Raw genomic sequence first — 15,948 nt, forward strand, 5'->3', positions numbered from 1 at the left:
ATTAATGTATTAAATATTTAAGAAATCATGCTGGAAAGTTGAAGTTTTTAACATTTTGTAAAATGGTATGGCGGACAAATTGAAAATACCACTGTATTTTTTTACATCAGTCTTTAAGCTATTTTTATTGATAGGAATAATAAAGGATTCCTTCCAAAAAGCAGGTAAAGAGCAAGTATCAACTGATAATGTAAATAATTGATGGTGTGTAAAGAGAATTAGTCTCAGTACACATTTTGGAACTCTATTATTATGGCGTCATATTTAATAAAATATATAAATATCTTTAAAATGTATGTAATATTAGAAAACCTATAGTGAGCTTCCTAGGATATTAACTGAGCCAAAACTATACCAATTTTTATGAAGGATAACACAATTTTGCTAGGTCGTGTTTAGATATGGTTTCTATTTTTAAATTAAATTCATTTAATTGGAATAACAAATTGCTCTATTATTTTTGGTACAAATTATCGAATTCATTTAAAGCAAATATGTATATACAGGTTCAATCGGGGTTTGGATATTCCCATAAAAAATCACTCAATTTCAACCTGTTATACATTTTGATTTTAATTAGGATTTATACTTACTTAAATACTTATCACTGGACATCTATACTTACTGAATTATGTAGGCAAAAACTGGATAAAAGCTGAAAATATAAAAATTCCCGCAACTTCACCCAAAAACCCTAACGATTTGAATTGTGCTTCCAACGAAGGGCATATTTACTAGAATCGTATACCCAATATAAAGCTATGTTATTAATAATAATCATAAATTTGAGTTGGTTTTATTTTCATTGACATTAAAATGCTGCTAGTGATGTATATTTTGGATTTAGTTTGAATAAATTTGCAATATATGCATATACTTGTATATATATATATATATACATATATAGTATATGAACTGATTTATATAAACTGTTAGACGACGAAAAATTTGTTTATAATATTTGACACTTGTGCCATGACATTATGTAATAGTTAAAAATTCACATATGCATACAAATGTCTACATATGTATGTATGTATGTATTTGAGCACGTATTTCCATTAGTTGTTAATATTATTATAAATACAAAATTGTCGAGTGAAGAGGAAAAAATTAATTACATCAAATCTTGTTATGTGTGGTGCACGTTAATCAACTCATTTTTTTTATATTGTTGCTGTTGATATAGTTATTTAATTCTTCAGTTAGTAAGCCCCTATATATATGAGTTTTCAGTTTTATATATAAAAATACTCCATTTTCCAGTTCCTATCATGTTGCTTTTTTGTTTTTTAAGCTCTAGAAGAGAGTGCAATATATTTTTGATGTAGGATTCCTTGGGTGAGGGTTAGGATATTCCCATTCTAAATACGTAGAGTATGTAGTAATTTGTATGTTATTAATATAAGTTCATATTTATTACATTTTTGGTACATAAATCTGTGTGTTGTGTTGTGTTGTGTTGTATTGTGGTGTGTTGTGTTGTGTTGTTTAATTTGCGTTCAACTTTTGTGCTGTTGTTTTTGTTGTAGAAGTTTTGTTGCAATTTTTGTTGGTTTATGTAGTAAATAGTTATAAAACTAAATAAAATTATAATTATATATTTATATACACACATACATAACTTAAAAACAGTGCACGGAACTAAAGTCATAATAGCAGTAAATTATGAGCTAAAAAAAATATTTTATACATTTTGTGCTTTGGACCGAAATATAATAATTTTGTTAATTAAATATAATTAAAAGGCAAGCAACATAAATTTAATTACCAAAGAAAAACATTATATCTATGTTGCCTTTCCTTAATTATATTCGTTTTTTTTTTTGTTGTCCATAATCTTGTTATGTAAAGTTTTGTGCCGAAAATATCACATTGATTTTATTTTTTGTTTTACTTTGTTTTGTTTTGTTTTTTTTTTTAGATTTTCATATTTTTCTTTATCATTTTGCCATTATTAATTTCAATAAGTGCCGAACCATAATTTTGTTTATCACAAAATGTTTAAAAGTATTCAATTTATGCAGGGACGTTTATTGTTATTATTATTTGTATTATTATTATAAAGTGCTAAAGTTATCCGATCGCATTTAGTACACTTTACATACATTTTTATTGTGGATGTTTTAAAAGCTTGTAATTACAAATGTTTTGTTTTTGTTAAATTAAGTTTACTTAGTTGCTTCTGATATGAATTTTGTAAAATTTAATTTATTGTATATTGTTTTACACAAGTTTCTCGTTTTAATTGTTGTATTATATTTATATAAATATATATATATGTATATATAAGCAAGCTTAATATAAATGTTTAACAAAATTGTGAGGTGGTTCAAGTGGTTCGCATTTAGTCTAAGAACTTACAACTTATAAAGAACTTTAACCATACAAAAAATTAAAAACACATTTACACGCAAACAAACAAACGAACTAACGAACATTAATTCAAACATTATTTGCCATTTACATATGCTTGTTTTGTTTAAAATTAAAATAGTTAATATATAGCTACTTTCTTTATTTTTATTTTTATATTTATTTATTTTTATTTATTTTTTTTTTTGTAATGTTAACATAATTCATTAAAATTAAGCAATCAATCAACAATAAAACTGAAATGCATCTGAGGTATATCAAAATTTCTTCATAGTTCTTTGAGTAATAACATAAGTATGTACTCTTTTTTCAAAAAAATTATAAGTAATGTATATGGTAAAATTAATAAAAAATATATTTATTTATATGTATGTATGTATGCAAACTAAACACTAATGTGATAATATATGAGTAGTAGTACGAGTAGGTGACTGTGACTGCCTTGGGGATCGTTTCGGAACTTGCGCTTTTGAGTCCCCCCTTTTACATTTAAATTTTTTGTTTTTTTTTTTACCGTTTTACATTTATCGCGTACGTATAGTATTCATTTTTTTTGTTGTTTGTTTTTGTTGTTGTTGTATGCATATAAGTATTAGGAAACAACCCGTAGAAACCATTAAAGTTGTTTTTTCTTTCTAATATATTTTGTTTTTTTTTTAGTAGTTAGTTTACATCGAATTTGAATTACGCTTTTCAAACTTTCTTTGTATGCACATTTAGTTCAAGCAATCGAAACCGTTTTCAAACGAATAAAGCGCCATTTATTTAGGATTAGTCTACAAATCAATGTATATAATTTGAGAGGTATCAGGCCTGACTCATTGGTTGGCTTGGCTGTTGCTAATTTGAAAGATTTCCACCATTTAGAAAAGGGTTTATAACTAGCCATTTAAATGGTATGTTCTTGTTGCTGTTTTCTTTTCTTTTCTTTTTTTGTTTTGTTTTTTTTTTTGCATATTCATATATTTGTAGTTTATATTTATGCCTGTTGTATCGTAGGTATTATACATATATAGTTTTTTTTTTTTAGCATCTTCGGTTCTATTTATTTTGGGTTATTGCTTGTGGCGTTAAAACTGAGAACTAAGCGGAAAATGTACAAAAGCGACTTTAAAGGCGACTAAATGCAAAAAATTACAGTTATGTGGTACAAACATATATGTATATATCTGTTATATATATATATCTCATATTTCATATGACGGACATGGTACGTAAACTCCAAGACAGAAAGAACTTACAAGTTAGTAGGAAAAGTCGCGAATGAATCGCTTAACAAATCTTTTTTTTTTTTTTTTTTCTGTATGTCCTTTACATGTTGTTGTTGTTGTTGTTGTTGTTATTTTTGTTGTAGTAGTAGTAGTAGTAGTAATTGTTGTTGTTTTTATTGTTGCGCCGCCCTTACATGGAGGAGTTCAGTTTGAGCAACCGATCCGGATGCTTGACGCGCAGATGCGAGCGCAACGTATCGATCCGACTGTAGGTGGCCGGGCAATAGGGGCACATGGAGCGCTGGGCTGTGTGCGAGTGGAAGTGATGCCAGCGATTGGTGACCTCCTTGCCGCAGGAGCGGCAGCGCCACATGGTGCCAGGATCGCGGGACGGCGTAAACATATTATGATAGGACATGGTGTGATGTGAGTTGTGCCCGGTGCTGGTCGGTGTACTGGCACCGCCCAACGCAGCCGCCTGCGTCTGATTATAGCTGTGGGCGGGCGGTGTGCCGCCGGCGCTGTTGTGGCCATTGCCCGCGGCGCGAATGTAGTGCAGCGAATGATGGTAGTCGCTCTTCAATACAGTCGAGAGGTGCATGCCAAAGGGCGGCGGTGGGGGTGAGGCCGACGAGGAGGTTGAGAGCGGTGTCGAGAGATGGTGGCGAGCGTTGACGCCTGTGTCGAGAACGAGAAAGAGAAGAACAGACACACAACAGCCCGTCGAGCGGGACGAAAATCAGCCCAGAGAAATAGAATCTTTTTTTTTTTTTTTTTTGGTTTGTTTTTGTTTTGAATTTGGTATTTTTTTATGATAAGGATAGCAGGAGTGTGACAGACAGAGATACAGATAGATTGAGAGAGAGAGAGAGAGAGAGACAGAGAGATGTATAGAGATTGAAAGATATGGTAAAAGAGAGAGAGGCAGAGAGAGATAGAGTTGAGAGTAGAGTATCGTTTTGTGAGCAAAAATGATTTTGTCTTAAGCGAAGTAAATACAAACTAAAGTGGCGTTACAAAACTAAAACTAAGTACAGGAATAAACAAAAACAAACTAAAACAATGTATAAACTAATATATATATATATATATATATATATATATATGTATATATATATATATTAACACATATGTATCTGTGTAGGTGGATGGCTAACTACGATCAAGCAACTTAGTCAACATAATATGCGCTATTAGCCTGGGCATACACAAAAATAATAACAAGAAATCAAATTTAAACAGATATTCCTAAGAGAAAAACGAAAAACTAAATACATAACTAATAAGAATTTACTAATTTTACAAATCATTGTTATATAATGGGCAGCAATGTTTGTTTTCTAGGCGCTGCGGAATATTAGGTAAGTTCTCAAAATTCCCTTCACATTCAAGCGTGCAAGTTTTAAACATACATAATTGATAAATTTTAGCCGATTTTTGTGTAATTCGATCTTTAAATATATAAAAACAATAATAATAAATATATCTATAACTTTTAAAAATGCCTCCGTTGAGTTTGCTCACGTTTCCTGGAATATGTAATTTTGATTGATTTCGTATAGTTGATATAAATTAAATTAGTCACAAATCAGCTGGATCAAATTATGATTAGGTAATCAAGTACATTGAGGTGTATATAGTAGATGTATATATATAAATATATACATATTGTTGTTATAATAAAGTTTGAGCACAAATGGGCAACACAGTTGATTTGATGACAAATATAAGAAATAGGTTTGTATATGTGTATGTGTGTGTGTGTGTTTGTGTGTGTGTGAATAATAAGATTAACATAAAATGTAATTTTTTGTTGTATGCTTTGTTTAAACATATTTATTTTGGGTGTAACTCATTTGTGCGAAGAACCATTTGCACTTGATTTTAACGTTTTGTTTTGTTTCATATTTCATAGTAAACTCAAAGTAAAACATTAAAATGGGCGATGATTTAAAAAAATTGTTGCAATAAAGTATATAATAAATTTATATATACATATACATATATAATATAAATAAATAATTATAAAATTTAAAGGTAAAAAACAGGAAATTCGGCCGAGGTTTGAAAATTTGACACACAATGCATGTGTTTTGCTCATGTAGGTAATATGTGTGTGTGTGTGTGTGTATGTGTATAAATATGCATGTGTGTGTACATATATATATATATATATGTATATATATCTATGAATGATAAGTTTCTATTGGGCACCCCCTAAGTCTTTGGAAGCACAATTCAAAGCGTACAACTTAGAAAAGAAAGAAAAAAGTGATCACCATTTTGTTTCGGTTCCATAAAATTCAATTTATTTGCATTTTATATTTAAATTGTGTGTCGGTTGATTGGTCTGTTCTTCAGTTATCATTTGGGTTATTTGTATTATTATTATTATCATTATTATTATTATTATTTCTCTTGTTGTTGTTGTTGTTGTGATATATTTTGCACTCATTTGAAATTAATATAATGCTGGCATTATGGGTAGAATGTTTATTAAAAATGTTTTAAAATATATGTAATCATATATATAGATAAAGAATTGTAACAAATGCTGCAAGCAATTGAGACTTGCTTCAATTTGCTTAGCGTTAATTAAACTGATATTTATGCTGTGTTTTTTTTTTTCATTTTCATTTTCTTGTTTTTGTTTTTTTATATAAATAAAACTAAAATTATTTGTATTGCGTTTTATTAATACAAGTTATATTAATACTTAAGAACTAAGATTATATTGAAACTAGTAAAAAAAAGTTTATAACTTTCATATCGAACTGCAACAAATGCGCTAAAATTGCTCGGATGTTAAACTAGTTGAACAAAATTAAAAACAGTTGTTGGGTGTTTTGTATTTTTCAAAGTCTTCTTGGGGTTAAACAAATTAATAAATATTGTGCGGTGAACAAATAGGTGGGTGGGAGGGAGGGAGGGATGGGGTTTTGTTTGTGGTTAAATTAACTGTTTGCTTTGTGTCGTGTATTTGTGTTTTGTTGTTGTTGTTGTTGTTGTTTTACCATTATGACAATTAAATATTTAAAATAGACACAGAAATGTAGCGAATAGTTATCATTAACTAACTGCAGTATACTCGTATGTAGTACCAATAGATCAGATGCATAGAACGAACACTTGTATATATATATTTGTATGTAGTATATATATATATACATAGCTATGTAGTGATATGCTAACATTCATTCGTTTAAATCTTTCTAGATATATATTTAGTTATTTATTTGTAATTCAAATGGTTTGCTTTTGAAATACAATACACCCGCCTAAATTCACATTCCATTTACCATATTCCATATTCCACAGTCCACTTAAACAAAAACTAGTTATATTGCACATACATAAGTTCAAAAGCTGTCTACTGTTCGGGGATCTCGTCACGGGGTAAGTAGTATCCCTATGGGTGTAGCCTTGCATTTAAAGTATATATTTGGATTTAGCACCATTTTGCATACCACAAATTAGATGTACATGTATCATATCGTATTCATATTATAGACTTCTGTTCCATATTTGTATTCTTTTATAATTAACATAATTTCAATTTGTAATGTGTGTATGTGTGTGTGTGTGTGTGTGTGTGTTTAAGTTTAACTATAGTTATCACATCATATATAGATAAATTTCATGTCGTTTAACAAAGCAAAGTTAAAATAAACATAAAACAAACATTAAGTCGGGGCAGTATTTGATGTAGCATTAATTACTAAACATTTTATGTTAAACATAAGAACAAATAAATAGTATTAATTAATGTATTATTTATTAACATTTTTGTTTTCTTTTCTTTTTGATTTCCCTTTTGTTTTTGTTTTCTTGTTTTTTTGTTTTTTCTTTTCTTTTAGGCAATTCATGTGCGCACCAATGAAAACATAGTGGCAACAAAATGTACAACAACAAATCAAATATACAAAACTACTTAGTGAAAAAGTTATAAAAGTAAATATATATATTCTATATATATATAAGTATATATATGTATATATAAGTATATATACAGTGGGCTTATAAAAAATGCTGCAAAAATTAATAATAATATTAATATAATTAAATTATATAGACTGGATAACAAAACACGCCCTGTAGCCCTAGCCCGACGCTCACATGCATTTCAGATTGTTGTTGTTGTTTTGATTAATGGCATTATTATTATTGATATAATACAGAGAGGGGGTTGGTGATTGATGTTATGGGCCGGGATGGGGGTTAGGGTTTGCATCCACACACTCACACATACACGCGTGTATGTCATATGTACAAATAAATTAACATTTTATATTTGTCTGTTAATTAATTAATTAATTAATAATTGTATCCTAATAGGGCATCGTATGCATGTCTTCCAACTTTTAACATTATAACGCACAAATTTTGTACATAATAAATATATGTTTTTTTTTGTTTTTTTGTTTTTTGTTTTTGTCAAATTTATGTTTAGTGTTTACTAATTATATTATATATATATATATATATGCTGTAACTGTACTAAATAGGTAAGGGAAGAATTATACGTTTTGTTATTTTATTTTACAGTGGTGTTATTTTTTTTTTAAGTGTATATTTAGTATATATAACATGAGTACTACATAGAGAATTGAATTCAAAAATTAGCTGCACACCAAAATCTCTCTTAACAATGTCTTACAAGTTTTTGGGTCATTTAAATCTCGAATTTCTGTATTTTTGTTAATATTTCTGTTATTTGTTTTAGAGTGTGTGTGTATGTGTGTGTGTATTGAGTGGGAGCATTAGTGGGCATATTGGCTATAAGCAAGTGCAATTCAGAATTAAATGCAACAACAAATAGGTGCAAACAGTGCGCAGCTATTTGAATAGTTGGCACAATACTTGTCCCATAGTTGGCACCAAAGATTTGACAGGGGCCAGAACAGCAATTGTATAAAATGTATATATATATATATTACTTAGATAACAATAAGAATTATGTACTGATAAAATTGTCAAATATATATATATATATATTTCTATTTCATGTAATTACTGTACTGCTTTTTGAAATTTACTATATATTTTGATTATAATAAAAGCTGCTGCATGTTGGCCTTCAATCTCCATAAGTCCTCTGTTGGCTGCCTTGGAAACCCCTATGTTTTATATTTATTTGATTTTTTTGTAATGTATTATTATGTGTTTGTATTTGTGTTTGTGATATAATTAAGTTTTCTTATTATGTAGTCTATGTAACTAAATGAAACATCTGAATCCAGTTGAAACCATGAATCGTACACAGGTCAGCATTTGACTCCATTCTTTTTCATTTTTCATTAGCATTTAGTTAGATTTTTGTTTTTTTTTGTTTGTTTCCTACATAATTGACAAATAAATTTGGCTTACCATAATATTTTGCAATGCATGGTCAACATTAAAGATTTCTTTCAGTTTGTGTTTATATATAATTTGCTTAGTCTGAGTATCAATCGGTTGCCTTGTTGCTGTTGTGTGCGACTGATGTTGCTATTGTTGCTATTGATGTTGCTGCTGTTGCTGCTATTGCTGCTGCTGCTGTTTTGTTTTGTGTTGCCACTGTTTATGGTGGCAGCTGCCTGTCGAAGCTTCTAGGGTTGTTAGCATAACGATTACAATAGTTATTAGTATTTGCATTATCATTACTATGATTATTAGTAGTAGTAGTAGTTGTTGTTGAAACAGTATTAGCATCCATTTGATTGGCATTTGTTGTATTGTTGATATTGTTGATCTTGCTGTTGTTATCGCTATCGCTTTTGTTGCTATTGCACATTGTTGCATCGGCAATATAATCGCTACTTGCAGCACTGCTCGGTGCTAATTGCTTTAACTGTGCCATATAATGATTGAAACTTCGCCGCATACAGTTTTCCATGTCACGTGCCTCCTCCTCCAGCTCTGTGTCGCTCTCATCAATGACAATCGTTTGCTGCTGCTGCTGCTGTTGCTGCTGGCGTTGCTGTTGCTGTTGGTGCTTCTGCTGGGCTCTCATGTTGCCGTTGCTGGTAAGTGTTGTTTGTGTTTTGGCTTCATCATTCTGTTGTTGATAATAGTTGCGTGCATAGAAATTAAAGGGCTGCGCAATGCGTTGTTGTTGCTGCTGGTGATGGTGTTGGAAATGGTGTTGATAGTTGGTGGCAAAGTGCGGCGGTTGCTTCATGGACGAGTCTTCTGGACTACATGCACCATAGTTCCAGGCCAGATACTGGCAGTATCATTCACTTGTTGCATTATGCTGCTGCTGCTGATGATGCTGCGGCTGCAATTGCTGATGCAACATATGCTGTTGGGCCAATGCATGCGCATGCTGCTGCAGTTGTGATTGCTGCTGCTGCTGTTGCTGCGACTGCTGTTGCTGCTGCTGCTGTTGTTGCTGCTGCTGTTGTTGTTGTTGCTGCTGTTGCGCTGCAGTAAAGGCGGCTGCTGCCGCCGCTGCCATTGCCGCCTGCGATGCGGCCGCTAGCTGTGTTGCTGTGGGCGTGGCCGCACCGCCCACCGTTGTCGCTGAGGCGGACATTAGGTTGTCGAACTTGCGGGTGTCCGGATTGTACATGGGGTGCTTGAATTTGCAGTGGGTGCGCAGATTGTCGCTGCGGGTGTAGGTGGCGCGGCAGAGGGGGCACTCGAAGCGCCCGGGGAAATGGACGTGATAGTGGTTGCGTATGTGCGTCACGACCTTGCCGCACAGCTTACAGCGATGCAGGTTGCAGCCACCGGAGAGGCGCTCAAAGGTGAGCCGCATGTGCCAGGCCTTTGAGCCTTCGTTTGCATAACCGAAATTTGTTTTTATTTATTTTATATTATTATTTTTTTTTTTTAAATTGTTTAATTTGAATTTAAAATGTATTTGCATTGGTTCGGTTTGATTTTTGGATTTTGGTTTTTTTTTGGTTTGGTTTGTTCGTTCAAACGCGTAAAGAAAAAAGAAGAGAAAAACAATGTTGTTGTTGGTGATTCACAGAAACAGAAAAATTATTATATTCTTAAGCTGTATAATTGAATGGTTTCATATACTGCATTTTATTTTTGTTCTTTTTTGTAGCACTCTCTAGTTATAATTGTTGCCCTTTTTTTTAGCATTGCCAATGAATACTTTGATGTAACGAAAATTGGTTCAATATTATATAATTCCAAATGATATAAGATGTGTTTGCATCTTATCTGGGGATTATTATTTTTTATTTTTTTTTTTTAGTAATATATGTGTTGGAATTTTAAGTGTGTTGCTTGGGGAACCATGAGAGGTGTGGGAACTTGATTGAAATATTTTTATTATATCTTATTTCAAATATCAAATACAAATTTCACGCAAAAATTTTGTTACACCCAAAAGAAAAAAACGAAAAAAAAAAATAATTAAATTAGTTAAGCATTTTCAATTAATTTGGAAGACATGTTGACAACACGATAATTGAAGGGTGATCAACTAAATGAAGTATACAAAAGAGAATTGAATTTCAATAAATTGTTGATGAGTATAAAATAACGCTTTTAGGGCATTGGCAAGTGACAGTTGCTTGAGAAATAAATGTAAATAAGTGTGTATTTTAAAAATATTATTTACAATAATCAATATTTATAAGTCGATTAACTATACTCAATTTCAGGTGCTGATATTTTGAAGAACCCAAACCAAATAATGTATGTATACGATTAAAAGTATATATATGCAATGAACTGTTTATTATTTTTTATTATTTATTTGAGTATGCCAATTTTTAAGCATTATACATATATATATATATATTATATATAAATATATAACACTAAGTTTTTATAATTTGTTTAATGGTTTAAAAGATGATGATTGTGTATTGGTTGGTTGGATGTTTTCGTGGTTTTACTGACTGTTAATTTTTGTATTGCTTTTTTTTTGGTTTATTTAAAGCCGAAACCGCATTAGTTTCAAGAGATATTGTACTGGTTGGTACTGGTGTTGAGGGCAGTTTTTTTGGTATTGGGGGATGCTAATATGAATGTACAAGGGGTAACAGAGAGGGCCAGAATTCACAGATAATATTCGATATAATAACAGCATTAAAGATGGATATTTATTAATACTGATAAAAAATAAGAGCGAGAGAGAGAGAGAGAGTGAGCGAAAGAGAGAGAGAGTCAAATTGAATGTATCGGATGTTGCGAAACATTTGAATATTGATATCGAACATATTTTCAACACCCCTCCTGCCTGCTGTATACAAATATAAAGAGCTAAAATAACAAAAATCCTTACGAAAACAGAGCGAGAAAGACAGTGACAGCAATAGATAGAGAGATCGATAGAGAGAGAGAGAGAGAGAGACAGAGATAGATAGAGAGTTAGAAAGTGAGTGAGTAAGAGCAAGTGTTTCAAAACATTAGGTATAGTAAATATTTTCAATCGTTTGGCCAATTCCTGTTTTTTCCAGTTTGTTTTATAAAAATTTGAAATTTTTTAATTATTATTTTTTTTTTTTTTGGTACTGTAGCTTTTTAAGATATATAGAACAAACATACATAAATCAATACGTAACTTAAACAATTATGCATTTAAATGTATTTATAACTAATGAAACATATCTAAATTACAAATAAACTTGAGGTTATTGTTAATTAGAGCTTAGAAAATGAAACTTACCGTAGGAAGACAGTGCGCTTGTAGTTTTGTTTATTATTATTAATTGAAATTGATTTTGATTTTGATATTTTTTCGTATTTTTCGTATTTTTTTTTTGGTTTTTATTGAATAAACTGGGTTAAGATGGTTGATCTTGTTGTTAGTTCAGTACCTAGGGACAACATTTGTGATATTTTTGTTGATTTAAGTTAATTGAAAAGAACTGGAATTTGATTTGAAAGAGATTTATTAAGTAAAGTTAAAGACGTTAAGTATTGTTTGCTGATTTTGTTTTTGCTATTTCTATAGAGCTTGCATTTTGCATAAATTTGATTTTGTATTTGGATTTAAATTACGACTATTTTGAAATACAATGCATTTGATTTGATGTTTAGTTTGTATTGTTACTGTTATTGCTGAGTATTGAATATGGCTCAAATAATGATCCTTTAGCAAACCACTTTAAAATACATATTGTTAAAAGTTCAATTTATTATTTTAATATGCAACTAATGGACTTCGGTGGGCATTTTGCCAAAGATTCGAGTACAGAGATTCAACTGGCGCATAACTTCAATGCAATATTCTTTATATATATTTCAAAATAAATCTGTGAAGTGCAAGTGGGGCTCATTTTCACTGTGGCACTGTGGTATAATTGCAATTGAAATTATGCGCTTTCAATTTGTATAACAATTTCACAGTTTGTTTTTCTTAAGTTGCCAAAGTTGAGACAACTTGCTGGATATAAGTAGTACATATAAGTAAAATAGATTTGTTCTTAATACTTTATGAAATCGTATTTGTTTCTATTGCTTTTCGCTTTAACATCTTTGTTTTTCCAAAATAACAGCTACTCATTAGTCTCGTTGTTGCATGCCTCACTCGTTGCATCTGGGGTTAAAATTATGTTTTTGTGTTTTTTTTTTTTGTTTATTATGGACGATCAAATTTCATTTGCAGAGAATTCTCGCACTTTCTATTTCATTTGATTAAACATACTCTGTTTATTTAAATACTATATAATATGGCACATAAAATAGTATTAGTTAAAACTCACTACAGAACATGTTAAATGAAAATTTGTAAGAGTATTTAAAAAAAAAACACAATATATAAAACAGAAAAATAAATATTCAAAATAAATTAAATAAGTCGTGGAATTCTAATGTAATACTTTTTTAAGTTTACTCTTAAGTACTGGTCTCGGTATGCGGTATATATAATTTCGGCTGACAATTCAAGTACCATATTTAATTGATGTAAAAAAGCATCTAAAGGTTTATAAGTAACAATAATAAAAGTCTTTTAAATCAACTACAAGAGTACAATACACATTTGTTTGCATTAATTGTTTGATTTACCTAAAATCGCCTCAAATACCTTATTGTTACAATTTAATAAGTTACGTATGTAGTTTGTTATTTTAAAATTGTGAATAGATAAAATTTGAAAACCTTTTGTTTTTGATTCAATTTAATTTGATTTGAATTGATTCGACTTAATTTGTTTAACTTTTTAGTTGCGGTAAACGCTGAAGAAACTCTCTGAAATTCTTAGGGATCTAAATAGTATTTACGTATAACTGGGTGCAGACTTTAAATATCCGGTTCGTATTTGAGGGTATTTAGATACAATACAATATCGTCACAACGATCCGATTCATGTACGGCTAACTATCTAGAGAAGTGATCACATATGTACATAATGGCTGAAGAAGCGATCCTTGATATCCGCATGCTTAATCTTGCAATGCGCCTTCATATTATCCCGTCGCGTAAACTTCTGACCACAAACGGGACACTCGTGACTCTGTGGCCGATGGATGTTGGCATGATGCCAGCGATTCGACACGATCTTGTTGCAACTCACACACCGATACAGTGTCGGCAACGTGCCCGACAGCTGCACAAACAGTGTCGAGTAGTCGATATTGTGATCCCGACGATTTGCCGCTGCGGCCGCTGCAGCAGCAGCTGCTGCCGATGTGCTGCTGCCTGAGGCGGACGATGAGCTCGGTTGCGGCGATAGCGGTGCCATGGCGGCGGTGCTGCCGGACTGATAATGCGGCGAATGGTGTTGGGGCGACGCATGATGGCCATGATGCCCATAGCTATGCGCCAGCTCCAGTTGATGAATCGTTGATTGCGTCGGCGACTGCGGTCGGGCGTAGCTCAAATGCGGCTGCTGTTCCCGATAGCTGCTGCTCGATGTGGTTGGTGTGGGCGAATGGGAGGCTTCAGCCGCACACAGCGTCTCAGTGCTGTGCCGGCCCAGATTTAAAGCAGTTTGCGGCGCCGTTGCTATCTGATGATTATGCAATTGTGGATGAAGATTCAGATCTTGTTGCTGCTGCTGCTGAGCATAATGTGGCTGGCGATTGCAGCGTATGGCGCGCATATTTCGCTCCCTGCACTTGTACTCGCAATTGTAGCTGCTGTCCGTATATATATCCTGTGCGGGCATATCCTCATCATGCGGCGGATAGATTATTGCACGTCGATACTTGGGCGTCGCATGATAGGCAACGTGTGGCGATTGCTCCCCATCCTCTTCCGCATCCATATCGTGATCGTGATCGTCGACAATAAGGGGTGCATTAACAGTGACGTCGACATCGGTGCTGGTGTCCATCTCGTGCTTGCTGGCACTGTTAAAACATTTAACGCGACCTGCAAACATTTGCGTTTTCGTATTATGCGTTATCACTGTGAGAGCGAATGGCGAATAATTTTTTGTTTATTTTTTTTTTTTGCATTTGTTTTTTTTTTTTTGTTTAGCATTTTGGTGCGACTATGGAATGCAATGCCAGGAACCGTGGGATGCGCTCTCGTTTACATTCCATGCGCACAATGGTCGGCCACAGTGGCCAATTGGTAAATGGAACTTAAAGGTGTGTGCGTAATCTGGGCGTAAACTTGGCATGTCGAAGGGTTGCATATTTGCTATGTGGTATAATATGTATGTGGTATATATGGTGTAGTAGGCATTTGGTACTAACAACAGTAGAGTAAGGTAGATATATGTATTTACGATATATGTTTTAGGTAGTATGCAAACGAATGGAATAACAGACAGCTACAAGAATTGTTCTTTGTTTGAATTCAGATATATGTATATATATATGTATGTAAAACATTTCGTAAAAGTTTTCATTTCACTTCATTGTTTTTTTCTTGTTTTTGTTTTTGTTTTTGTTTTGTATATGTTTATTTTTGGCATATATGTAGTATATATAATTATTGATAAGGCATAACGTAACGAAAATTACATTTCAAATGCATTGACAATGGAACTAGGAATGAAGCTGGCTGGCTATAGCTGGGTGGTTGGTTTCTAAGGCTTTTATAATCATATCGAATTTTCGTAGGTAACACAAAACAAATTATAATTAACGGAAACGTATTTATATAGCATCTTAATTTATAATTTGAGGTAATCTAAAATTAAATTAATAATTAACACAAATTAAAAATTGGACTTAAAAGCTAAGGTATCATTTGGTTTTGGCAGGTTTCATAAGGACATTAGAGGCTCTATTAAAACAATTCAGCTATAAAGTATTGTGTGTATATTTTGCATTATATGGCATATAAGGAAAACAACAGTGTAAATAAATCAAAATGTTAACTTCATATGTTTATGTGTCATTTGTGGCCATTTACAGTATATAATACAATAATTGTGTTTTCATTATCAAATGGTTTTTTTCATTTTAGTACTTCAATGTTGCAACAAATTTTCAGCAATAGTTTCATAGTTTGA

General features: G+C 31.9%; 1 protein-coding gene across 4 annotated transcripts in view; it reads right to left on the reverse strand.

Moving 5' to 3' along the window:
• Window positions 1-3,722: 3,722 nt before the first annotated feature.
• The window catches only part of LOC6564432 (sex determination protein fruitless), a 70,148-nt gene continuing 57,922 nt past the window's right edge, over window positions 3,723-15,948 (reverse strand). For 2 of the 4 annotated variants that reach the window (XM_032737189.2, XM_032737190.2), the window contains exon 7: window positions 13,684-14,855. In XM_032737189.2, coding sequence (XP_032593080.1) covers window positions 13,876-14,855 — 980 coding nt within the window. In that variant the 3' untranslated portion in view covers window positions 13,684-13,875. Of the gene's footprint in view, window positions 4,266-9,562; window positions 10,347-13,683; window positions 14,856-15,948 lie in introns of those variants that run through there. The other 2 variants (XM_032737194.2, XM_032737191.2) reach the window with 2 other exon arrangements.

The sequence above is a fragment of the Drosophila grimshawi genome, unplaced genomic scaffold (assembly GCF_018153295.1).
Source record: "Drosophila grimshawi isolate 15287-2541.00 unplaced genomic scaffold, ASM1815329v1 contig_311, whole genome shotgun sequence".
Lineage (NCBI taxonomy): Eukaryota > Metazoa > Arthropoda > Insecta > Diptera > Drosophilidae > Drosophila > Drosophila grimshawi.